Raw genomic sequence first — 23390 nt, 5'->3', positions numbered from 1 at the left:
CATCTGTCCCTATCTCTTTATTCAATGAGCCTGGTCCCAGCACGACACTAACATCCATATTTTCACCATTTTTATTCATTAATTTTGTCAGATGGTTTAGTGGGGTATGTGGGAAGAGATGGGAAGGATCTGTCCCCCCACCCCCTGTGTGCAGGTCAGGACATGCTGGGGGCTCCTGGAGGGAGAGAGGACATTGTGTCAGTCTAGCCCTCAGATTTGTGTGAGAGCCCCTAAGACAGAGGATGGTGGAGGGATGGGTGTGCCCTTCAGCCCTGGGTAGGGAAGCCATGATAACAGGTTAGGGACCCACAACAAAAGCAAGTTACAAAGTTAGAAACCTGGGGTAGGGGTCAGGAGCTCAAGAAAATACAAAATAAGGGATTGGGTTGGGCCAAGATCAGTGAGGGAGAAGGGAAGGGAGGAAGGTCTCTCTCAGCTCTGGCTCAGCAGTAGCTTCGAGTTTGGCCCTCAGAGTGGAGGGACCAGCTGGGAGTGGGGTAGGGGGGTGGGGGACCAGCCCCTTCCCTCCCTTGTCCCCCATTCCTGTACAAGGACCCTCGGTGGTGCTCGCCCCCTCTGCCATAGGCTGGTGGGGCTGCCCGGTAGAACAGGAGAGGCTCGGGAGGGCCCCAGGGCCCAGGCACCCTATGAGGGGTGTGGGGGCCCCAGGGGGCCCGTTGTTTCTGGGGTATGTGGGGGACTGGGGGGCCAGGATCTGAATGGCTACGGGGGTGGGCAGGAGGGGAGGAGGAGCTAGAAGAGGCAGGTGAGGGACCCCTGGGACCTAGGGCTAGGTTGACATAGAGGGGCTCAGGCCGGGTAGGGCGCCGGGTGGGGTGCTGAGGGGCCGAATAGCCCAAGTGGTTATGGGGAAAACAGGAGGGGGGTGGTGGGTAGCTGAGCAGGAAGCTGGGGGGCCTGTGGAGTGGTGGTGACTGGCCCAGCATGCCATACGAGGCATGGAGCCTGTCTGGGGGCATGGAGCGAACGGGGCTCCAGGGCTGGGTGGGGCCAGAGTAGGGGGGCCCTTCACCCGCCTCTATCTCGTAGTATAGGTTCTCTCCCCTGTCAAGTTGTGCAGGAGGACCCAAGGAGCTCCTCCAGACTGGGGCTGGGGAGCTGGGCTGGAAGGATGGGGAGGCCAGAGGGTACAAGCCTGATTTGGGGACCCCAAGAAAGGGTGGCAGGCACTCCCGGGGGGCTGAGGAGAAGCAGCTAGGGGTTCTCACAGAAGCAGGAACCTGTGAGGAGACAGAACATGGGAACCAGACAGATGTCTCTGGCACATTGCAGTCCCCACCTGTCCCGAGCTGGGCACTGACCTGGGCAGGGCCTCTGCGTCCCCTCCTTGAGATCCCTGTGGGCCGCTGGCTCCTCACCAGGCTCCCATCACTTTGTTGCCTTGGTAGGGAGGGTGGGGGTCCTGGAGCCCAGGCACCTGGGTGGGCTAGGGAGTGGGTGGGTGGCCCACTCCCTGAGGTCCCCGGGGGCTTACTGCCCACCTCCAAGGACAGTGAACGGCAGAAAGGGGAGTGGGGTGCAGATGGGGTGCTCCCATGCTCCTGTTGGTTCTGTCTCTGGGCCACCTGCTGAGCCTGCTCAGCCAGGGCCAGGGCCATGAGGCGTGCTGGGTTCTTGGGGGGTGGAGGTGGAGCACCCCCAGGGCGCAGGAGAGACAGGGGTCGGGGCAGCAGTGGTGAATCCATACCAGGTCCTACACAGAGAGGAATGGGAAGGGGTGTCAACCAGGTCTTGGGTGCCGCCTTAGGGTCTGCGAGGGTGTGGGGTGGGCTGAGGAGGACTCACCATGCTGACCTTGGACTCCCTGAGGACCAGGTAGTGTCAGCTTACTGCAGATTTCCTGTTGGCAGGTGTCACTTAGCTGGGCTTCGGCTCCATGCAGCAGCAGGGGAATGAGATGGGGGCGCAGGCCTGGGCTGGGGGCTGGTTTTGTGGTGGCTGAGGCAGGTGTTCCCCCAGCCCCCAGCAGCTCCAAGACAGCAGGTGGCACTGTTACAGCCAGGGGCTCTGAGATGTCCAGGGCAGTGGGTGAGGCAGGGCTGGTGGGCCCACAGGGAGAGAGGGCCTGTGGGGTTACCCTGGGTGGGAAGGCAGAAGCAGGGGCTGGGGGGGCCGGGCTGGCAGGAGGCGCAGGGTCCCCTGGGGTGGGGCTGCTGCAGCGAAATGTAAGGGGATCAAAGTCGAGTCCCCGGAGCCCCTCCAGGCAGCGGGGTGGGCTGAAGTCCAGCTCATCACCATCATCTAGCCAGGCTGAGGTTCGGTGTGAAGGGGAACCAGAGAGTGCCCCCAGCCCGGCTGCTGAGGACTCAGAGGACTCAGAGGACTCAGAGGACTCAGAGGAGGATGACGAGGACAGGCTCTCGCAGGAGCCAGCAGGTGCCGGGCCCACTGGGAAAGCATCACTGCTGGAGTGGGGTCGCCGTAGCCTGTGCAGCCTCTGGAGGCCTAGAAGGGCAGTGGGTAGGGACAGTTAGGGCTCAGGGCTCAGAACTTTCCACACCTGTACATCAGTGAGAATAGGGCACACAACCCAAGAGGCTGGGGAAATAACATACAGCGGACCTTCCCTAGACAGGGTCATAACTGCCTTTGAATCCAGGCAGAACTATTCAGACTCACAACAATAAAGGAAGTAAATGGCAAGTCCATGAGGGGAACCATTCCAGATCCAAAGGCCAGAATGAGCCCAACAACCCAATGGGCTGTGAGTATGAGACCAACTGGATTTCAAACAAGGCTGCTAGGAATACAGACTGGGTGACCACATTTGGAAAACAATGGCCTTGTCTTGGTTAGTTAACAGCAAGCATACACTCAAGTATGCACTGCCATTCCTGGATATGTATAGAGCTCTCAGGTGTGGGGCATGGTGGGGAGTGCTCCTAAGAGCCCCCAAAATCCGTTGGAGGTAAGATGGGCAAGCGACTCCCCATGGGATGTCCACATGGAACACTAGAGAGCAGCAGAGAAGAGAGAGACTGACTCAGCAACATGGATGGTAGTCTGTAATGTAGTGGTGACAGTCAAGTTCCACGTACAGAATAATATCCCTTTCTTATAATACCTTTAATTAAAGTTCGAACTGACTAGAACTGTGCAGTATGTTATTTACGCATACACCTATATGTGATAAAACCTTGAAAACAAGGGGATGATGATCATTAAATCCAGAGGATGCCTCTGGTGGGGAGGCAGCAGGTGGGAAAGGGGAGGAGCCTGCAGGTAACAGAGTGGGGCTCTTTTAGTTCTGGCCAGTGAGTTCATTGGTGTTCATTATATTATTTAAATTTTTTCAAAGGGAATAAATAAGTAAGTAAGTAAGTAAATAAATAAATAAATAAATAAATAAAAATAAAAAGAACTGTGTATGGACTGATGATCATAGTGCATTATGAACCAAGGGCGATGCTTTATCTATCTAACTCATTGTACCCAATGTCCAGATTAAAACTAAAGAAACCCAAGACCCCTAAATCTGAAGTACAGCACTGGGAGGCCAACTCAGGGCCTCAGCCCCACCTAGCTCCACCCAGGCACAGACCAGGCCACGCTGAACTCACCAGCACCACTGGCCTGCGATGACAGAGACTCTTCACTCTTGGCAGATCTCAGTGTGACTGTGTCAGGTCGGCTGCCTGCAAGGAGAGGTAGAAGGGTCACAGGGGCACTCCATCGTGCGTCCTCCACCACCACGCTGACTGCCCGACTTCTGACCTGAAGGCTGTGATGGAGCGCGTGTGCTCCCCAGCCAGGGAAGAGGCTTCTTTCGGGGGACGCTGGGGCCCCGGCCCAGTGCAAAGAAGGTCTTCCAGCTGCTACCCCCTGACTTCCGCTGTTTCTCGCCTCTTTCCCCTTTCCTCCTGGGGTTTGGGTGAGACACAGGAAGCAGTCTGAGGAGCTGGAGTCTCCAAGCTAGCCACTCTACTCCCTGGCTTCCCACTCACCTTTCTGCAGGTGAGGCTGAGGCCTTGGGAACTGTAGAGTCAGTGGGTGTCCCTAGCCGGCCCTGGGTGCGAGCCTGAGCTTCCTCCAGTGTCAGCAGGCGAGTAGAGGGGCCGCTGCCCGCAAGGGACTTGGGCCTGGGAAGGAGGCAGCGGCCTGGGGAGTTGGGAAAGTAGACGGTGTCAGCCTGGAGGCCATTCAAGGCCACAGGCAAAGCCAAGCACTACAGCCCAAGCCCCGGCCCCAAAGCGTGCCCCCCGGGCTGGCAAGGCAGGGGACCAGAGAGGATCAGGCGGGAATGGGTGGGCAGCAGGCAGGTGAGGAGGAGGAGTGAGGCAGAACGAGCTGATGAGGCAGCTCCCAGCAGCTAGCGAGGGCAGCAGCTCTGGCTTCAGTTACCTCGGGCCAGTGGGCCCTCCGATGTGCTGAATCCTGATTGGGCTGGGGTCCGGGGCAGGGCAGGGAGTCTAGGTGGGGCTGGGGCAGGGTCAAGTCTGGGGACCTCCCACCTCCTCCCAGGTGGACCCCTGGCCCCGAGTGTCCCCAGGAGCTACAAGGGGTGAAGGAAGAACGATGTCCGGGCCAAGAAGTGGGGATCCTGAGCGTAGGAGCTGAAATGAGAAGGGTGGGGAGGGGAGGGAGAGGCCGGGGCGGGGTCCTCAAGGAGCCTGGAGGGAGGTCCAGCTTTAGTGGGTAGGGACTGGGCTGGGAGCCCACCTGCCCTCCCACTGTAGCCCTGACAATGAGGAGGTAGTAGCCAGGACATCAGGGGGTGGGATGAGCATACCTGCAGGGTCGAGCCCAGCAGAGGCGAAGGTGTCACTGAACAGGACATCCACGTGAGTAAGCAGGAATTCCACCACCACCGACTGCACTCGAACCTCCCGGAAGGCCGCTGCCCCACCCAGCCCCACGGATTCCAGCTCCATAGACCTGGATAGGAAGAGGGAGAGGGTGATAAGATGCCTTGAGCCACAGCTGAGTGGTTCTGGCTAGGTACGGTGAGGAGCCAATGGAAGAAATGATTGTCATTCAACACCTCTGACCTTATCAGACTGATCACATCCAGAACTGAGTTCTGAACCTTTTCCCAAACCTGCCTGCTCCCTTCTCATCTTCCCCATCCCAGTCAATGCAGTCCTTTAGTGGTTCAGGCCAGACACCTTGGAATTGTCCTTGACCCCTTTCTTTCTCTCACACCCACGTCCAATCTGTCCGTAAACCCTATGGGCTCCAACCACAAAATCTGTACAGAATCTAAACTCTTATCCCCCTCTACTGCCCTACCCTGGCCCAATCTCCATCCCCACTCCCCTGGACCTCACGGCTACCTCCCCCCTGATCTCCTGCTCCCACCCCTGCCCCCACGGTCTGCTCTCCATGCACCCAGAGGGAGCCTGTGAACCCCCGAGTCAGGTCAGGGCCCTCCTGGCTCAGAGCCTTCCCTGGTTGTACCTCACTCCTGGGAAAAGCAAAGTCCTCATCATGACCTATAACCCAGAAGCCACGTCCTCTATCTGGTCCCCGTGACTTCTCTGACTTCATCATCTCCTCCTGTCTCCCAACCCCTCACTCACTCACTCACTTAGATCCAGCCACACTGGCCTCCCTGTTGTTCCTCCTGACCCAGATCCAGGACCTTTGCACTTGCTGTTCCCTCTGCCTGGTTTGCTCCTCCCCAGATAGCCGCATGGACTCCTCTCATCTTTTCCAATGTGATCCCAATGTGACCTTCTCAATGGAGTCTTCCCTAACCACCTATTTAAAATTGTAAACCTTCCCTGTATTCCAGGTCCATATTTGTTTTTTCTTCCCCATAGTTCTTATATTCACCATCTGATGTACCATCTACTTTATTTAGGACACAGAGCTTGCCTGTCTCGGCATCATCAAAGCCTCTGGGGCTTACCCTGCTGCTGGCCATAGAAGACTTCTTACTAAAGCCTTCCCTGACACTGTATCTAAACATTCTGAAATGCAATGACCCTGCATATCTCCCTTCCCTACTTGTAATCTTTCTCCTTGTCACTCACCACTAGAAGACCATACTCTGTATTTTCTTCTTGATGGTTCATTGTCAATGAGAACATGAGGCCAGAACCATAGGATCTTGCTTACTACTCTGTCCCCACTGCTGAGAACAGGGGTTGGCACCCTGGAGGTGCTTAACAAATATGAACAAGAGAACAAAAGTTGGGTGGATTCCTGGGGTCCATGTAGGCTTGGAGATCAGTCTGTGGGAGGGAGATGTGGGTGACAGCTGATGAGCGGCCAGCTTACCGTAGGAGGTTGGGCGCCCAGACGATGGCCAGGTTGCGGGCATGCATGCTGGTGTTGGCACTGTGTCTCGCCATGCGGGCTAAGTGCCTCAGCAGATACTCCAGGGTCCTGAGGGTAGGAGTGGAGAAAGCCAACTGAGCCTCGACTCCCTTGTGAGTCCACCACAGCCCTTCCCTGCCCCTCCAGGTTTACCTGTAGTGTGGCGGGGGCAGCTGCTGGATGACGTCATGGATGCGCACTAAGCGTTCTTCCTCCCCAGGCACTGACATGGCCTCCTGAAGATTGTGCACAGTTGTGATGGAGGCTGGGCCCGATGCATCCCAGCACCCTCCAACCTTGGCAACTCCCTTACTCACGCTAAACTTCCCGTAGAGCTGATATGTGAGCAAAGGGTTGGGCAGCTCTCGGAAGTAGAGCTTGCAGAGGGAGGACACACTGTGGATGTCCTGCAGGAAGGCAGGGCCGGACAGTTCAGGGATCCTCTCACTGTCAAACTCATGCCTAAGGCCACCAGGTCAAGGTCAAGGAGAAGGAAGACTTGGATCAGAGCTGGCCCACCTGGCTGTGCCCTTCCTGCTCCCCCAACTGCAACCCTTTCTGTGCTGGGCATTTCAGAGGCAGAGCCTTACTGGACCTGCAATAACCCTGTGTGCCAAAGACGAGGGTGCCCCATTTTACAGGGGACACCGAGGCTCAGGCGAGAGGTACTCCTGCCTATAGCTACCCAAGGATGACTCCAGAGAGTGATCATGCTTTTTCTACCAAGTTGTGCCATTCTCCTGGCTTCAAAAGGTTACTGGAAAATGTGGCTGAAATCCCAGCAGCCCCTACATGCAACCGCCTGGTGGTGTCCAACTGCTCAAGGGTAAAAACTCAATGCATGTGGCCTCACGACATATCTCTCACTGCCCTTGGGCTCCGTGCCCTCACTTCATGGCCTCCTGTCAGACTCAGTGCTCTCGCCTCACTGCTTCCCACCTCCTAGACTGTCATGCATGCTGTCCCTTCTCAGCTCTGAACCTTCCTGTGGGTCCCCTTCATTCTGAGTAAAAGCCAAAATCCTAAAAGTTATCAAGGAGGCCTTGTAGGCTCTGCACTTAATTACTTCTCAGACATCATCTCCTACTGCTTTCCCCTTTGGACTGGCTGTTCCCTCCACTGTGAATGCTTTCCCCAGGATGTCCACACAGCTTCCTCACTTCCTTGCAAAGTCCAGAGGGAGCTTTTCCCCAGGAGGCCTTCTCTGTCCACCCTATCTAAACAGCAATACCTCTCCCAGATTTATTATTATGACCCTCCTTACCTCCCAACCTTTTGTTCTCCATAGCACTTGTCACCTTCTAGTAAACTCTCTCATTTCCTTGTTTGTCTCTACTTCTAGTATGTGAGGCCTGTGAGGCTGAGAATTTCTGGTTGTCTCATTCACCACCATGTCTCTAGTGCCTAGTGCTTGGCATGTGACAGGTGCTCAATGAAAGTGATTCGTCTGCTTCTAATACTCATTCTTCTCTCACCTCTCAGGCCTCAGCTGGTGTGTCATTTTCTCAGAGAAGCCCTCCCTGCTTCCAGCCCCTGTCCAGCCTTGTTCTATGCCCTCCTAACTCCCAAGAACTCTGTGTCCCCAGCACATGGAACAGGGCCTGGACTAAAGACGCTCAGTAAATGTTTGTGGAGGGAAGGGGTTGGTGGAAGGCCCTCACCGTAGCCTCTGGATATTGGATGACACGCCTGAGAGCCGGTAGATTCCATCCACCACCCCATGGGCCTCAATAAACTCAGAGCAGCAGCGAAGCACCTGGGGCACTGGGAGAAAACGGTGGGGTCAGGGTTGGGTGACTGAATCCCAGGAGGGAAGGGTGGGCTGGGCAGGTGGGCCTGGGCCTCACCATCCTGGCCTGAGTTACTGAGGTGCTCTCCAAGGTCACAGCCGAACACCCTCTGTCGCAGGATGCCCCGCTGTCGCAGCCGCTGCCGAGAAGGGCGGGAGCGCATGAAGGTACGCAGCAGGCCAGCCAGCTTCCCACGTGGCCGGGGCACAGCTGTGGGGTTGGAGGCAGGCCACACGGGGTCAGTGCAGCCACCAATCTGGTGGGATGGTGGGGGAGGAGGGGCAGGGGCCTGGCCTCTTGTTTCTAATCCATTACCTGAGGTCAGAGAAGAGATGCCCTGGGGAGCTGGGACACCACATGGGGGACCATCAGCATCTGTGGGGTGAACGATGTGTGGAAAGAATGAAAGACAGGCAAAAGATGCAGGAAGGCCTCCCCACTTTGCCCCTGGCACTTACCCCCCTTGAATCCTGGACCAGGCCGCTCTGTGAACAGCTCCACACACTCACTGGGGAAGAAACCGACCTGAGGAGGGTTCAGGGTCAGTGCCTGGGGTGCCCTAGCTCATGTGGTACCCTAGCCTTACCTGTCCACCCCAAGTCAGGCTCACCTGGAAGCCTCTCTTGCCCCGCCACCAGCTCCGATCCTCTGTGGGCGGCATGTCGATAACTGAGACAATGTCTCCCACCTGGAAGTGGGCAGATGAGAGGAGGGAGGGTCAGAGGTGGCTGGGAAGTGGGGCATCCAGCTCTGGAATCTGTTCCTCCACAGCCTCACCTCAAAGGATAGCTCATCTGGTGCCTGGGCTGTGTAACGTTTCACCACGTGGGCAGCGGCCACTGCAGGGATATTGAGGGAGGCCTCTTCACTGAGGAGCAGCCGCCGGCCATGGTTGTCCAGCTGAGATGGAGGGGGGATGTGGCAGGGAGAGGCCAGAGGTGATAATAAAGGCAGAGAAGGTTCCTCCATGCCTACTTGTCCCCTACTTAAGAGCCCTAGTCACTTGGAGCTATTGGTCAAACACTTAAATTCATGCCCCTTCTTTCCCATCACAGGAGGACTCCCCTGCTCTAAAGTCCTCCTGGACCCTCATTCTCCATAGCACATCTGCTATCTAAAAAGCTGCTGGTTTAAGTCACTCTTAGCCAGGCATTCTGTTACAGCCAAATCTATTTCTAACTGACGTACCTTGAAATCCTCACATCCCCACAGCCCAACACCTGCTCACTCGCTCTCTCTCTCTCTCTCGCTCTCTCTCTCTTTCTCTCTGCCCCCCCCCCCCCGCCCCACACACACACACACGGGCACAGGTGCTTATTCTCACAGACACTGAAATACCAGTGCCTCCTCCACTCTGGCTCATTTCTTTCCTCGCCCACACACACTCCCAGGCTGGTTCTCACTCCTCAGACATCCCTCACTCACTCCCAACTCCAAGCCCTGCTTCCTGGGCCCACCTCCATCCAGGTGAGCACAGGCCCACAGTTGAGGTTACTGTCCACCAGTCCTGACAGGGTCTCCAGGTATTGCAGCAACAGTGGCACCAGCATCTGTGGGCAGGTTGTCAGGATGGATTCTTATGGAGAGTCAAGTGAGCCTACTGCCCTCCTATACTGCCCTGGCTTGCCTCTAGGCAGGACGGATATTCAATCTGAATGCATGGCTACTGCTCCACTGTTAAGTACTGAAATAGTGTCATATCATTTGGCAAATAGGCTATGCCAAACTCCCAGGTGCTTCCATTGGTCTGGCCGTGTTGACCCTCACACAGAACCCCCCGAAACTACCCATGATCCTAAAACTAACCTCCAGAACCTTGCTGCCATTCTAGGGCCTCTCCATTCTGGGCCTCTCCATTCTGACTGGTTGGGACTCAGGCCATACTTGTGTTTAAATATTTATCGATCCCTCTGCTTTGATGGTTTCTCACATCGCTGATGAGGACACCCCGTGGCTGAGGCAGGGCCTGAGATAAGCAGTTTACCTGGGCAGCCCTGGCACCCTCTGGGGGTGGGGGAAGTTCTGGGAGGCAGGAAAACCTCCGGTCAAATATGCACCGGTGAAGATGGGCATCCAGGGTACGGAAGTCATCATAACTGCGGAGAACTGGCCAGGAACGGCCCTGTGGGAGCAGGAAGGACAGAAGGGAGCAGTGGTCCCGTTACACTGAGCTGAGGACCATGGTGACCAGTCCGCTATGCCAGATGAGAGGCAGGGGTGGCCTCACCTGACAGGTCACCTGTACTCCAAACACGAGCTCATTCTCCCCAGAGAAACCAGGGCCTTCACGCCCTGGAGATAGCAGGAGCTGTAGAAGGAAAGAAAGGCCCAGGTGAGGGGCTCACTTTTGTGCCAGTCCTGATCTCTCCAGGTTGGTACTATTTAGGGATGGGTCTGTGTTCCCCAAGGATAGGGTCTGGTGATGTCTCAGTCAGTGTACAGGGACGTGGCACAGAGCATACATCTAACAAAAAGTTATTGCTAAATGAATAAAGGAACAAATGAACAAAAGAATGAACAGCTCCCCCCTTCTGCCCTGCAACTGCTATCACAGACTGCTCAGATGGGTGGAGCAGCTGGTCCCAGGGACTGGTCTCAGGGGCAGGGTGGCTAATATTGCTTCAGGGTTGGGTGGGATTTCGCCTTCCTATCTGGGTGCAAACCTTCATACCTGAATGTGGCCAAAGTCAACATTCTCATAGTGGAAATGGGCACAGTCAGCCAGCCGGGGGAAGGGACCTCGAGGAGCAGAGAGCCTGAGGAACAGGTGACACATCACTAAGCAGCTCCTGTGCTTGGGTCCCTCCTAAGCCGAGCCTCTCCATCACCTCTTACCTCTTCCCAGGCTTCCCCTTCACACTAGGCCCCCCTGTGGAGGGCAGGGGTTGCACTGAGCCCTCCCCTGGGCCATCTAGGCTGTCGGTGCTTCGAGCCTGCAGAGCAGAAAGAAAAATCAGAGGCCCCAGGGATGGGAGCACAGAGACAACAGTAGCATTGTTATCTGCCAGCCTGGGCCTAGAGGCCTGAATCACTCCACACACTGCCATGAGGATGAAATAGCAGGGTAGGTCAAGGGGAGCTGAAGGCAGGACTGAGGATAGGACTTAGTCTTCCTGTGTGGTGTGGGGTGGGGGGCTGGAAAAGCAGAGGCAGAGGGCGAGGCAGGGATAGAGCATGCTGGTACCATTTCTCCGGGTTTAAACCTTTTCTGTAGCTCCAGCAGGATTTTGCCCCTCCACACCTCTCATTGACATCTGGACAAACACAACTCCCATTTTATCAGTCTTCCTGCTTCCAGCTTCTCCCCTCCTGCTTCTTTATAGCAAGATCCAGTATAATTTTCACACAACATAAATCTGCCTCTGTCTTTCCATAGATTATGGATCTTCAATGGCTCCCTGTTGTCTTCAGATAAAGTCTGATTCTCTGGTCTCTATTTACCTCTCCTCCCTCATTTCTCCCTCTTGCCTCCACTTTCAGAGCCCTCAAATTTCTAAGAGTCCAAGAAAAGCACCATCTTCTCATTTCCTTCAGGCATTTGCGAAGGCTGTTCCCTCTGAATGGAACCCTCTTTCTCGTTCTTTCACTAGGTTCACTCCTCCTCATCCCTCAGGTCTCCAATCTCAAGGTTCCTCCTCTCAGAAGATCTCCTTGACCTATCAGGCTGTCAAGCACCTCTTCCAGACTCCTCCATTCCCTGAGGTTCCCTCATTCCAGGATTGATGACTATGCCTGGGCTTCTCCCCCCTGCCCCCGCCCCATCACAGCCCTGAGCACTCTGGACTGTCTGGTGACAAGTCCATCTCCCCCATTGGACTGTGAACTCCCCAGGATCAGGGTCTGGGGTGAGGGCCTAGTTTCCCAGTATTGCCCAGTACAGAGGTGGGCACAGAATTGGTGTTCCTCAAAGGTAAGGTTGTGCCTGATTCTAGGGTTGGGTACCAACACCCAGAGTTAGCCCAGTTGCACAGCTGGGGCAGGGTAAAATCTGATAAATTAACCAGCTACCAGATGGAAACTCCCCAGACTGGGCTCTAGCTTCTCCCTCCTTCATATCTTGGCAACTGCGAGTTCATCCTTGGGTCTCACCCTCAGATCTGTCCCCCTCCAGCCTACGCTTCCCAAGGCAGAATAGGATCTGACTCTGGTCTCAGTCATTTGTTAAGTGAGCGAATGAGGGAATGAATGGATGAATGAGCAGGAGCAGCATGGTGGGAGAGGGAGACAGTAGGGGAGGGAGGATGAAGACAAGAAGATGGAGAGGATCCAAAGATCAAGGGGTTGGGGCAGAGAAAGAAGGAGGAGGGGGCAGCTGGAGAGGCTGAGGTTCAGGCTGCTGGGGATGGATAGAGGAGGGTTGATCGAAAGGGACTGGGATGGAGTGAGAATGAGAAGAAAAGGGTCAGGCTGAGGAAGGAGCTGAATGGGGGTGGGGTTCGAGAATGAGAAAGGGACTGGTAGTAGGGGGAGGAGGGTGCTAGGCCAGGAAGGGGTGGAGGCTGGGATGCGGACGCTGAGGATGGCTCTGGGATGGGGGCTGGTGAGGACCCAGGAAGCTTCAGCAGGCCCTTGCAGGAGACACTTGGGGGATGCCGGGTCCTTTCCTGGACCAGCCCCTCCTCCCGAGTCCAAGTCTTCAGCCACTGTCATTCCCGTCCAGAGCGTGGAAGGGGATGCATGCTGAGAGGGCGGGGCTGGGGTTAGGGCTCGGGACCAAGAATCAGCCCTGGGGACTAGAGGGACCGCGACGAGGGGTGAGGGGTGGCGCAGGCCTCGGACTCGGGCGGGGCCGGGGGCGGGGCGCGCGGGGCGGGGCCGCGCAAGGACAGACTGACACGCGGACGGACCGACGGCCGCGCGAGCCCCTCACCACCATGGCCGCGTGGCTTCCTCAGACGCTGGACCCCTCGATCGTCGTCCTTGTCGCCGATGCCGCCGCCATGGCGACACAAAGGGGAGGGCGCGAGCCGCGCGCGGGCGGCTGCAGGCTCCGCCCCTAACGGCTGCCCGTGGTTCAGGCGCGCGCCCCACGGGGGCGGAGGCAGAGGGGACGCGGCGCCGCTTCTCATTGGCTCCACCCTTAGCCTTAGGAAGACTCCCCGCCCACCTAGCGGCTTTTCATTGGCTTCGGCTTGGGTACCATCCCCGTCTCGGTCTCTTCGGTCCAGCCCAGAGAAGTTTGACAGCGCCACGCCCATGACCGCTTGTCATTGGCTGTCATTCCTACCCTGAGACACACCCCCCAGGTTCTTTATGATTTGCTTCTAACACTTATAATACTAAGAGATGGACCGGCCCTCTTCTTAGTCTACTCTCATTGACTGGTCTACTCTGACACTCAGAATTGGATCCGCCTATGTGCTCGGGGTTTTTCTCCACCCCCAAGCAGCTTTTCAACGTTTCAAACCTCTAACCCCATCTTGTCAGCCCTGCCCCTGCCCACAGAATACTGAGGACTTTCACCTATCGACAGTTTCCACTGCCTCAGTTGCCCTGTCTGGTACATAACCCTAGGCAGTCTGAGACTAGGCCTCGCCCTACCCACTGACATTTTCCTTGCCTTCTCTGATGCTTATTACAGGCCGGCCTCCAGCCTGGACTCCTTTTTCCTAGGAATAAGTTTAGCTTACAATGCCAGAACATGCCCTGCCTCCCATAAGGTCAATCCCAATTGTTCCCATCGCTGACTGGGCCAGGCTCAGAAAACACTGTGTAACAATGCCCTTTCCAAGAGGACTCTCCCATTGGTCATGCCCTCGATAAGGCTCTCACCTCAGAAGGTACATCCTTGATCCATGCACTCATTCATTCAAAAATTTAATTTGTGGAAATACCAGTAACCAAAACAGGGGAACATATACCCTGCCCAGGATGAACTAAAAAACTAGTGGGAGAAGACAGTGAACAAAATAAATATTTAAAAATATAGAATATTAGGTGATAAGTTCTATCGATAAAAATTAAGCAGGGATCAGGGAAAGGGAGTGCTGGGAGGTCAATTTAAAGTTGCTTATTTCAATTTATTGAACTTGCAGACCTTACTCCCATCACAGATATTTCCCACATGATGTTCTCTCTACCTGGTGTATTTTCCACACCCCCCTGTCCCTTTACCTCTGTGGTGGCTGCAAATTCTTTGATGGATATGCCTCCTCCTCTTTGAATCTGGGCAGGACTGTGACCACTTCAACCAATAAAGAATAGTAGAGTGAACACTACATGATTTCCAAGGCTAGGTAGTAAAAGACAAGGCAGCTTTTTTCTTGTCCACTGGAATGACTTGCTCTAGAGTTGTTGAGGCAGCAAGTGAGAAATGCAACTATGCTGAGGTACCCATGCTGTGTGGAAGCCCAAGCCACATGGAAATTTTGTATAGGCATTACAGCCATAATTCCAGCTCATCATCTGAGCCCTGGTTGCCAGATATGTTTGTGAAGAAGCTCAAGAGGTTCCACATGCAGCTGTCAAATCACCTTTGAGTCTTTCCAGTTGAAACTCTAGACGCCATGAAGCAGAGACAAACTGTCCCCAACTATGCCATGTCCAAATTTGACTCACAGAACCCCTAAACATAATAAAATGATTGTTTTAAGCCATTAAGTTTTGGGGGTGGCTTATTACTCAGCAATAGTAATTGGGATGGCCCTTTGTCAACTAGTAATTCTCGGCTTAAATGTGGCTTCCTCAAAATCCTTCTAGGCCCTATTCACTCCTCAACTAGATCAGGTTATTCTACTATAAACATCTATTTCTCCTTTTATCTAAACACCTATTTCCTTCTTGTTGGTTTCATTTAAAAGTATCGTTTTTTCAAAATGGCTGAAAAATATTTACCATGTCTGACATAAAGAAGCTACTTTTTACAGAAATCTATTCCATTATCCTTTTATATAGATATCAAAATAATCCTGATTATATATTCTCCAACATTTTATTATGAAAAGTCTCTAACATACAGCAAAGTTGAACAATTTACAATGAATATACAGATCTTACCATTAACATTTTACTATATTTGATTTATCTCACATCCACCTATCACTCTATTCATCCATTAATCTAATTTTTTTAAGTTCAAAATAAATTAAAAACATTGGTTTATTTTCCCCTAAATACTTCAGCATGCATATCTCTAGAGTTCAATATTTAATTTTCTTTTGAGGTAAACTTATGTACAATGAAATCCACAAATCTCACTGAATCTGGACAAGTGCACACACCTGTGTAACCCAAATCCCTACTCAGTATGGCAACTGGACTTTTTATATGGACTCCAAGATGAGAGAGAGAGAGCGTGAGAGAGTGAGAGCGAGAGAGAGAGAGAGAGGAAACCAGGTGGAAATTGTATCACCTTATCTAATCCAGTTTAGAAATTTAAAGCAGTACCACTTCCTCTGCATTCTGTTTGTGGAGGCAGTCACAAAGTTCTACCCAGCTTCAAGGAGAAACACAGACTCTACTTTTTAATGGGAAATGTTTCAAAGAACTTGCAGATAAAACAGGCTTTTTAATAGTCCAGACAGGTGATCATAGCCTAGACTAGGGTGAAGGCAGTAGAAGGGGGGAAGGGGTTAAATTTTGGATAGATTTTAAAGGCAGAGATGACAAGACTTGCTGGTCAACTGTGTGTGTGAGGAAAAGAATGGAGTCAAGGACGACCATGAAGCTTTTAGACTGAACAGGTAGAAAGACGTAGCTGAGGAAAGCTTGGCTGGAGCAGGTTTAGGGGGAAGATTGGGATTTCAGTTTAAGACCTGTGCAATCTGAGACATCTTTTAGACCCTTGAGTAGAGATGGTGAACAGGTAGCAGGATACAGGAGCTCAAGGTTCAGTGGCCAGGTATAGGCTAAAGAGAGAAATTTGGGGGCTTATAGAACAGAGATGGGATTTAGACCCATGAAGCTAGACAACAGCACCTGAGAATGAGTGTAGACAGAGATGTCAAGGCCAGGGCCCTGGGGCACAGCAAAGTGACAGGTTGATGAAAAGGAGAGTGGGGTACTGGAAGCAGGAGAAGAAAGTGCTTCAAGGAGGGAAGGATTAATGCACCAAATGCTACTGTTGGCTCAAGCAGGATGTGGACAGTGGACTAACCATTGTCCAACACTCCAATGACCCCATCAGCTTCATTCCCGAGGGGACTCCCTCTTATCTCATCTGAGACTGAAGGATCCACTCCTGAGTTAAGGTGAGTCCTAATCTTGCCTTAAGTCTTACCTAGAACACCTCCCTGCCTTGCCTTCAAATAGGATGAAATCAGAAGGGACTTTGCATCAAGGGTCAGGAATTAGGGTGGGGGTGTGTTGGGGGGCCATTTTCCTAAATTAGCATGACTCTTGGCCTTTCCGGAACAACTTTCTCAGAGAAATTCTGAAAACAATACTTCCTTCGGAAAAACAATTTGTACAATCAAAGTCGTCTGGCCTCAAATGAGGCTCCTTCTCTCCTCAGTCACATCCTTGGGAACCTGGGGGTGATCTGGCTGGAGGAGACCAAGACTCTGGGTCTTCTGTGTGGCCCAGCAGGAGGAATAATTGGGTGTCCACTTTCCTGGAAAAAAGCCAGGGAATAGAGGCTGAGATATGTGCTCAGGATTGGGATCTGGGGCTGTGGACGGTTCTGGAAAAGTTGCTCAAGAGAGGTGTCGCAAGATTCAGGGGCCCATCGTCATAAACCCAGAGATAGTCACCTTTTCTGCTGCCGCAGCTCTGCCCTCTGAACCCTTAGCACCCGCAGTACAGGGTCCTCCTGGAACTCGCTGCCATCGGAGTCTGGGGGGAAAAGAGAGAGCTCCAGGCGGCCAGACCCATTGGGTGCTGTACTGCCGAGTCCCGGGCAGCCACACGCTTCAGCTCACCTTCAGCAGCCTGCAGAAGCTGGGCGGCCTGGGAGAGCAGGTCCTCTGGTGGGGCGTGGTCAGCATAGGGTGAGGGTGTGATTACACCCTCTAGAGACCCCGCCTCTAACGGAGCGGGAGACGCCTTGACGTTTATAGACGCCTCCTCAGCTGGAGGAGGCGGGACCTTAGGCTGAGGGTGCCTGACTTCACCCGAGGGAATATCTTTGTCCTTACAAAGCACCAACCCAGCTGCTGGGAGTGTAGCCTTGACATTCAGATTCTCCGCTGGCGTCTTGGCCTGCGGAAACTGTGTATTAGAAAGAAGAGGCGTGTTCTCTGAGCGAGGGGGCATAACCTTGGTTTGGGGATACTTGGCCTTGACTTTCGGAGATTCAGCCTGAGGTGGAGGCTGGCACTCGAGCTGAGTGGGTGAGTCCTCCAGGCATTCCGGGAACAGCCGAGCGGTCACTACCTGGCCCAGGGCGCCTCGGAGCTGCTCCTCAGGCCCCTTGTCTGCTACCTCCAGTTGCCCAGCAGGCTCCCGGCGTGGGGCTCTACCCTTCCGAGGCTTAGAACCCTGCCTCTCAGGCTGGGCGGGGCTGCTTGGTGCAGGGGTGGGCGGGCCCTGGGGGTCGATAGGGTGTCCGGGAGTAGAGGCTGGGGGTTTTGGGGGAAGGGCCCCGAGAGATACCCAGGGACTGGACTGAGGGGCCCAGAAAAACCCGGGGGGACTGGGGCCCCAAAAGATGTGTGGAGAGAACCCTGGAGGAATAGGAGGCCTCTCCACATAGACACCTTCCACCGGACTAGGCCGTGCCACACTGCCCCAAAGTGGGACATAGTTAGGCTGTGTTCCCAGGGAACTAAGGGTCTCCGCAGGGGCAGGAGAGGTCTGCAGACAGATGGGGACAGAGACCTGAGAGGGAGAGAGGGTAGAGCATCCTCAGTCCCAATCAGTCTTCCCCTTCCTTCAACGTCCCTTAGGATACCTTCTCAGCCCCTCAGGCTCCTCTCTCCCCCATCTCACCGGAGTGGTGAAGGCAGGGGTCCCTGGTAGTACCCAGGTATTGTCACCCTGACCTCCTTGAGCCTGTTCAAGCTTCCGCCGCTGCCGCCACTGGTACAGAATGTCATCCTCTGGCCGCAGGGGTGCCTGGGAGGAGACTGGGCCTGGAGCAGGGATGGGGGCTGGTGCTGGAGCTGCTGGGGGGTAAGTAGAGGGAAGATGGGTAAGACAGAAGCCCAGGTGATGAGCAACCCAATGACAGCCTGAGCACACAAGCTTCGACTGTACCAGAAGGCTATTCAGACAGGCTTTCCATATAATGTCCAACTCCTCTCTGGAGTGGGAAGTGGGGAAGGAGCAGAGTCAGAGGAGAGAGGACTCGTGGGTTTCTCAACTTGTCATCATTCAATTCTTCCTTCATTAACAAATATTTATTGAGCTCTTATTATTGAGCCAGGCACTGTTCTGGCTCAAAACAGCAGGAACTAAGGGTGGGGCCATTGGCTGTCCCCAGTCCAGTGGGGCAAAAGGACATCTTTCCTATCATCCAGAGCATCATTTCATCAGTCATGGTCAACAGGGCTACCATTATCTCTCAGAAGCTCTACCGTTTGATGGTGCACGGGGTGGGAGGGTATCTTATTTCAGATCTCTTTCTACTCCACTCCCCTCTATATCCTTCAAAATCATGTATGGAAAGAATCCTGTGATGCTACTTCCAAACCTGGCCACTGGCTTGGCCCAAGCCAAATTACCAGTGTCTCTCACTGGGCGTTGACAGCAGCCAGAGGAAGTCTGTTAACATTCAAGGAAGATCATGTCCCCTCCCTACTCAGAATCCTCCCATGGCTGCCCAGTGCTAAGATAATGACCAAATGTCTCACAATACCTACATGGCCCAACGTAATCTGACTCCTGCCAATCTCTCCTGCCTTATCCCACACTACTCTCAGCCCTGGCTCTTGCCTTTTCTAGTCCATTGTCTGTACCATGCTCCCTTCTACCTCACGTCCTCTGTACATGCTACAGGGCTTTTGTCCCCACTTTCACCATTTGGGTCTCCACTGAAATAGCACTTCTTCTAGGAAGGCCCTCTCTGACTTCCAGCATCATGATCCTCTCCTGCATGGCCCTCGTTTATGCTTACATTTCACATTTGCTTGTGGGGTTGTGTAGCTACTCTCTGCTCCACACTCAGTATGCTGAAGGTAGGACTATGGTTGGTTCACTGTGGAATCCCTAATCCTGCTCATAGGGCCTCATACACAGTAGGAATTCAATGTTCGTTAGATAAATGAATGTATAAATTTAATCTGCAAAACAACTCATGAAGTAGGTATGAGTTTTATCCCCATTTTACAGATGAGAAAACTAAGGCTCAGGAAGGAAAGATAAATAAAAGGTGAAGCTCAGATGAAAAGAAGAATCAGACAGGCAAGTGCTTGAGCGGGATCACGCAACATGCGCAAACACCTCTGTTGACTTATGCTTGCCTGTCCCCACTCACAGGAACCCATGAGACATACGGAGCACCCATCTTGTGCACCACTGCATCCCAGAACCTAGGCACAGAGTAAAAGTAACAAAAACGATGGCAATAATAGTAACCCAGGGTCTTAATCTCATCTCTGAAGTCTTGGGGACAGAAATTTGAGTGTTTCAACAGTTTGCATGTTTTAGCAAAGTTGCATGGTGTGTACAGTGTAGACAGGGGTCTGGGACAGTACCCCAGACTCAGACCCATTGGTATATGGTTGAACAATATACAATTGCCAATATTCAACCAATTTTTTTATTTACAAAGGCAAAATTTTCCTATGGTTCAACATAATATATTCAGAGCAAAAAGTATGAATAGTTACCCTAAATGAAATTAGAGAGATAGATAAATAATATCTTTCTCGTTGAGGTCAGATTTTGCTGTCAAATCAGGTGTGATGCCAAATTTGCAAAAAGCCTTCTGATTTCAGAGCTTTGTGTTCAGAGTGGCAGACAGGATGCAGAGAGAGGAACTGTCATATTGATAGCTACTGTTAACAGAGCTGTGCCAAGTACTCCATGTATTTACCAACTCATTTAATCCTTACAACACCCACAGCAGAGGAATACAATTATTATCCTTGTTTTAATGTTGAGGAAACAAGGATGGGTCAGAGAGGCCCAAGGTCACATAGCTGGTTAGTGGTGGAGCTCAGATTCCCACTCAGACTGCCCTCAATCTTGTCTTCCGGAACTTACCATGTACCTTGGGGTCTGAGCCCTTGCTGGATTCAGGAGTGAAGGTCATGGAAAAGGGTGAGAGGCCATCAGAACTGACAGGAAATGAGGAGCTGCTGCTGGAATCACTGGGGCTGTGGGAGGAGGATGAGATGGAGGACTTGCTGTAGGAAGAAGGCAGAAGTCAGGCAACAGAGTAAAAGTAACAACGAAGGCAGTGGGCTGGGCCTGGAGCTGTAGGAATCAGGAGGATGATGGGGGTGGGGGAGGCACCTGTGTTTCAGCAGCCTGGCAGCTCTGCTTTGCAGGCTCAGTGTCTCCAGGTCCAGCAGGGATGAATTCCATGTGTTGAGGCTCTGTGTAGTGAGAAGGTCAGAGGCTAGCCCCCATCCTAAAGCCTGCTGGGAAAAAGGCTCTAGATGGAAAGCCTAGAGTGCACATCTGTGCTCCACCTGGTACCCTCACATGCTGGCTTAGAAACTGCTCCTCTTCCTCAGGGAAGAGTGATCCAGTTTTCCTCTATGGATCCACCTCTCAGTGCAGTCATTGTTGTGGGAGAAAGGTTAACCCTACCTTCATGACCAGGCCTAGCTAATTAAAACATTCTGTCCTCTGGTTCACAGTTATTGTGAGCAAATGAGAGTAAGCCCTGGTCCTTTGGATGAAGCTAATGCAAAAGCCTCCTTTCCTGTGGATTAACTAAATAAGTTAAAAACTTAGAGCTAGTGGGGCCATTAACTACTTTGAAGGGAAAGCCTGCCTGAGAATGAGCCCAACAAAGAGGAACAGAGAGCCAAGAGTCAAGCCCCTCCCAACAGTTTTCAAACATCTGGATCCAGCTATGCCTGAAAGCATCTACTTTTGGAATTTTTTTTTTTTTAAATTTCATTAGCAAACAAATTCTTTCTTTTTTGTTTAAGCTTCCTTGAACTGGGGCTTAACACTAATTCTATCCTAGGGCTGGTGCTGTCAGTTCAGGTACATAAGAGAAGGAGAGGATGGGGATGTCACCTGCTTTATTTCCTGAAGGGGGGCCATAGCCTTAGCCTGCGATGCACTGGCCACTTTGGCAAGAGTCGGGACTGCTGTATTGAGTCTTCCTTCTGGTTCATTGGCTCCTGCTGAGAAGCTCCAATTGGTTTAGGAGAGCCAAGAAGACTGGCTGCTGAGGGCATTGATTAGGAAAGGTTTTAGGCCAGGAGTGGATGGGATTGAAGCAGGTACCTGCTGCAGGGGGACTGCTTGGGTCTAGAGGTTCAGGCCGTAGCCACCAAAAGTCAGCTGAGGTTGGGCCTGCAGACTGGCGTTCCTCTCGGCTTGTGGGCAGAGCCTGGCGGAACCGGTTTATGTACCTGTGGGCATCAGACAATGGGAGATGAGTAGGGTGAGGAGAGCCATATAATAACAATAATAATCACAATAGCCAATGTTTTTGAGCACCATGGTAATGCCCGGTAGTTGTCCCTCAACAGCCATTCTTTCTCATATAGTAATGCAGTATTATGTTAAGACTAGTACTGGGGACATAGCCACTCTTCTCTAGATACATTTACCAGGGAGCTTTATGGCTATGTAACTAGGTTCTTGACTAACATGGTATGAAGAGATGTGATTCTGCAATGGAGGTGGTTGGGAGCCATGTTGGACTATAAAGGAAACAGCCTAGGTGTGAGAGGGCAACAAGACAGGAGGAAACTGTGTCTCTGAGACCTCAACTAGGAGCTGCCGTTTTAGCCCTGTTTGCTTCTGTGTGGACTGTTAAGTGAGAGAGAAATAAGAATTAATTGCTTAAGCCACAATTAATTTGGCACTCTTTGTTACAGCAGCTGAACTTGTGCCCTACAAATCTAAGCACTTGCTATGTGATAGGAATTGTTATAGATGTTTTACACACAGTAAATAACTCATTGAAAGCTTAAAACAGGTCTACGGGATATGTGTTATTAATATCCCCAATTTATAGACAAAGAAACTGAGGCCAAGATAATACAGAGATTGAGTAACAGAGCTGGGATTTGTAGCCAGGCAGCTTAGCTCCAGAGCTGTAAAATATATGAAATGTGGTCCTAAAAGTATTGCATAAATAGCTCTGACTATGATGATTATTATGGGATGCCCTCTCCAACTTTTCTTTCCTCCCAGGGCTGCTGGTACTTACTTGGCTACCACAGAGTCACCACCATCAATCAGGGTGGGTGGTAGGGAGGTACCCATATGTTCTTCAGTGGAGCTGGGTGGGGAAGGGGTCCCTGAGCTGGATGGCCAGGACTCCTCTAACAGCTCAGGACAGTTGAGACCTGTGGCCAGGGCCATGGGAGTTTCTGGGATCCTGGATCTTTGGTAGGTAGATGAGCTCAGAGACTAAGATAGGGGAGGTAGAGAGAAGAAAAAGTGAGACCTGGGGTCATCCCTGTAAGAAAAAAAAGACACAGGTGAAGTCTCAGTCCAGAGGCGAAGGAAACATAACCCATGAAGATAACCACTCAGAATAACTGAGGCTGTGATGGGGGATCCAGGTGGTAAAGGACTGGATAAGGGTAAGGCCATGGGGAGAGGAGGAGGGACTGTCTCTTAATCTCTTACCCCGATGTCATCATATGTCTTTCCTTCCCTCTAGTTGTCACCCCCTTGATACTAGGCTGGCACACAGCACTCTATAGGGTATCCTCACCTTGGCATGCCAAGTCTGGCTTCGGGATGGCCAGTAGTAGCTTCCATCCAGGGGAGTATCCCCAAAGGGGCTATCTTGGTAGAGAAAACTGGCAGGCTGCAAGGGGAAAGTGGGGTTGGTAAACAGAGCATGGTCACTCAGTCCTTTGAGGGAATGGGGGTAGGGGTGGCATTGGGATGGGAAGATGGGACGAAGAGGACAGAACCAGACTATATTTCCTATGGATTCCTGGAAAAGGTAGACTATAATTCCCATGAAGCACTGTTGCACATTAAAGATAATGATACTGTAGGCGTAGGTGTGAGGGAGGAGGTAGATGGGGTAAAAGGGGTCAAATATGTGGTGATACAAATCTAACTATAGGAGGTAAACACACAATGTAAATATACATATGCCTGTTAAAATTTGTAGCTGAAACTTACTGGATTTCGTTAACCAATGTCACCATAAAAATAAATTAATTAATTTAAAAAAATGATACTGGAAGCACGATTCCCACCAGCCTCAAAAGAAAAGAACCCAGGAACTACTCATGTTTCTCAACACTGGAACCAATCTAGAAGTCGTTTAAAAACAGACTCGTG

The 23390-nt window shown here is 52.4% G+C and overlaps 2 protein-coding genes across 6 annotated transcripts; both read right to left on the bottom strand.

Moving 5' to 3' along the window:
* Positions 1–2: 2 nt before the first annotated feature.
* ARHGAP33 (Rho GTPase activating protein 33) lies at positions 3–13051 on the bottom strand. Of its 5 annotated transcripts, none has more exons than XM_016119725.2 (21): positions 12943–13051; positions 10908–11005; positions 10744–10828; positions 10300–10380; positions 10057–10194; positions 9530–9622; positions 8850–8972; positions 8683–8760; positions 8531–8597; positions 8388–8447; positions 8130–8282; positions 7944–8046; positions 6600–6744; positions 6436–6518; positions 6244–6351; positions 4751–4896; positions 3966–4119; positions 3736–3881; positions 3582–3656; positions 1807–2466; positions 3–1714 (listed from the first exon to the last, which is right to left on the bottom strand). In XM_016119725.2, the coding sequence occupies exons 1-21, from the start codon at positions 12946–12948 to the stop codon at positions 444–446; spliced, it is 3873 nt and encodes a 1290-aa protein (XP_015975211.2). In that variant the 5' UTR covers positions 12949–13051; the 3' UTR covers positions 3–443. The 5 variants fall into 5 exon arrangements, with proteins under 5 accessions (XP_015975211.2, XP_036088015.1, XP_036088014.1 ...); XM_036232122.1 differs by lacking the exon at positions 12943–13051 and having other exon boundaries at positions 3–1241; positions 1323–1714; positions 1816–2466; positions 10908–12836; XM_036232121.1 differs by lacking the exon at positions 12943–13051 and having other exon boundaries at positions 3–1241; positions 1323–1714; positions 10908–12835.
* Positions 13052–14984: 1933 nt separating this feature from the next.
* On the bottom strand, positions 14985–23175 carry PROSER3 (proline and serine rich 3). Its single transcript, XM_016119651.2, has 10 exons — positions 22807–23175; positions 22294–22496; positions 21360–21487; positions 21147–21256; positions 20409–20491; positions 20157–20299; positions 17940–18115; positions 16931–17828; positions 16763–16844; positions 14985–16623 (listed from the first exon to the last, which is right to left on the bottom strand). Exons 1-10 carry the CDS (start codon positions 23059–23061, stop codon positions 16521–16523), a joined length of 2181 nt encoding a protein of 726 aa, XP_015975137.2. The 5' UTR covers positions 23062–23175; the 3' UTR covers positions 14985–16520.
* Between the last annotated feature and the right edge of the window lie 215 nt (positions 23176–23390).

The sequence above is a fragment of the Rousettus aegyptiacus genome, unplaced genomic scaffold (assembly GCF_014176215.1).
Source record: "Rousettus aegyptiacus isolate mRouAeg1 unplaced genomic scaffold, mRouAeg1.p scaffold_m13_p_14, whole genome shotgun sequence".
Lineage (NCBI taxonomy): Eukaryota > Metazoa > Chordata > Mammalia > Chiroptera > Pteropodidae > Rousettus > Rousettus aegyptiacus.
Note: the sequence above shows the minus strand (reverse complement) of the source record. Positions and strands in the feature narration are given on the sequence as shown.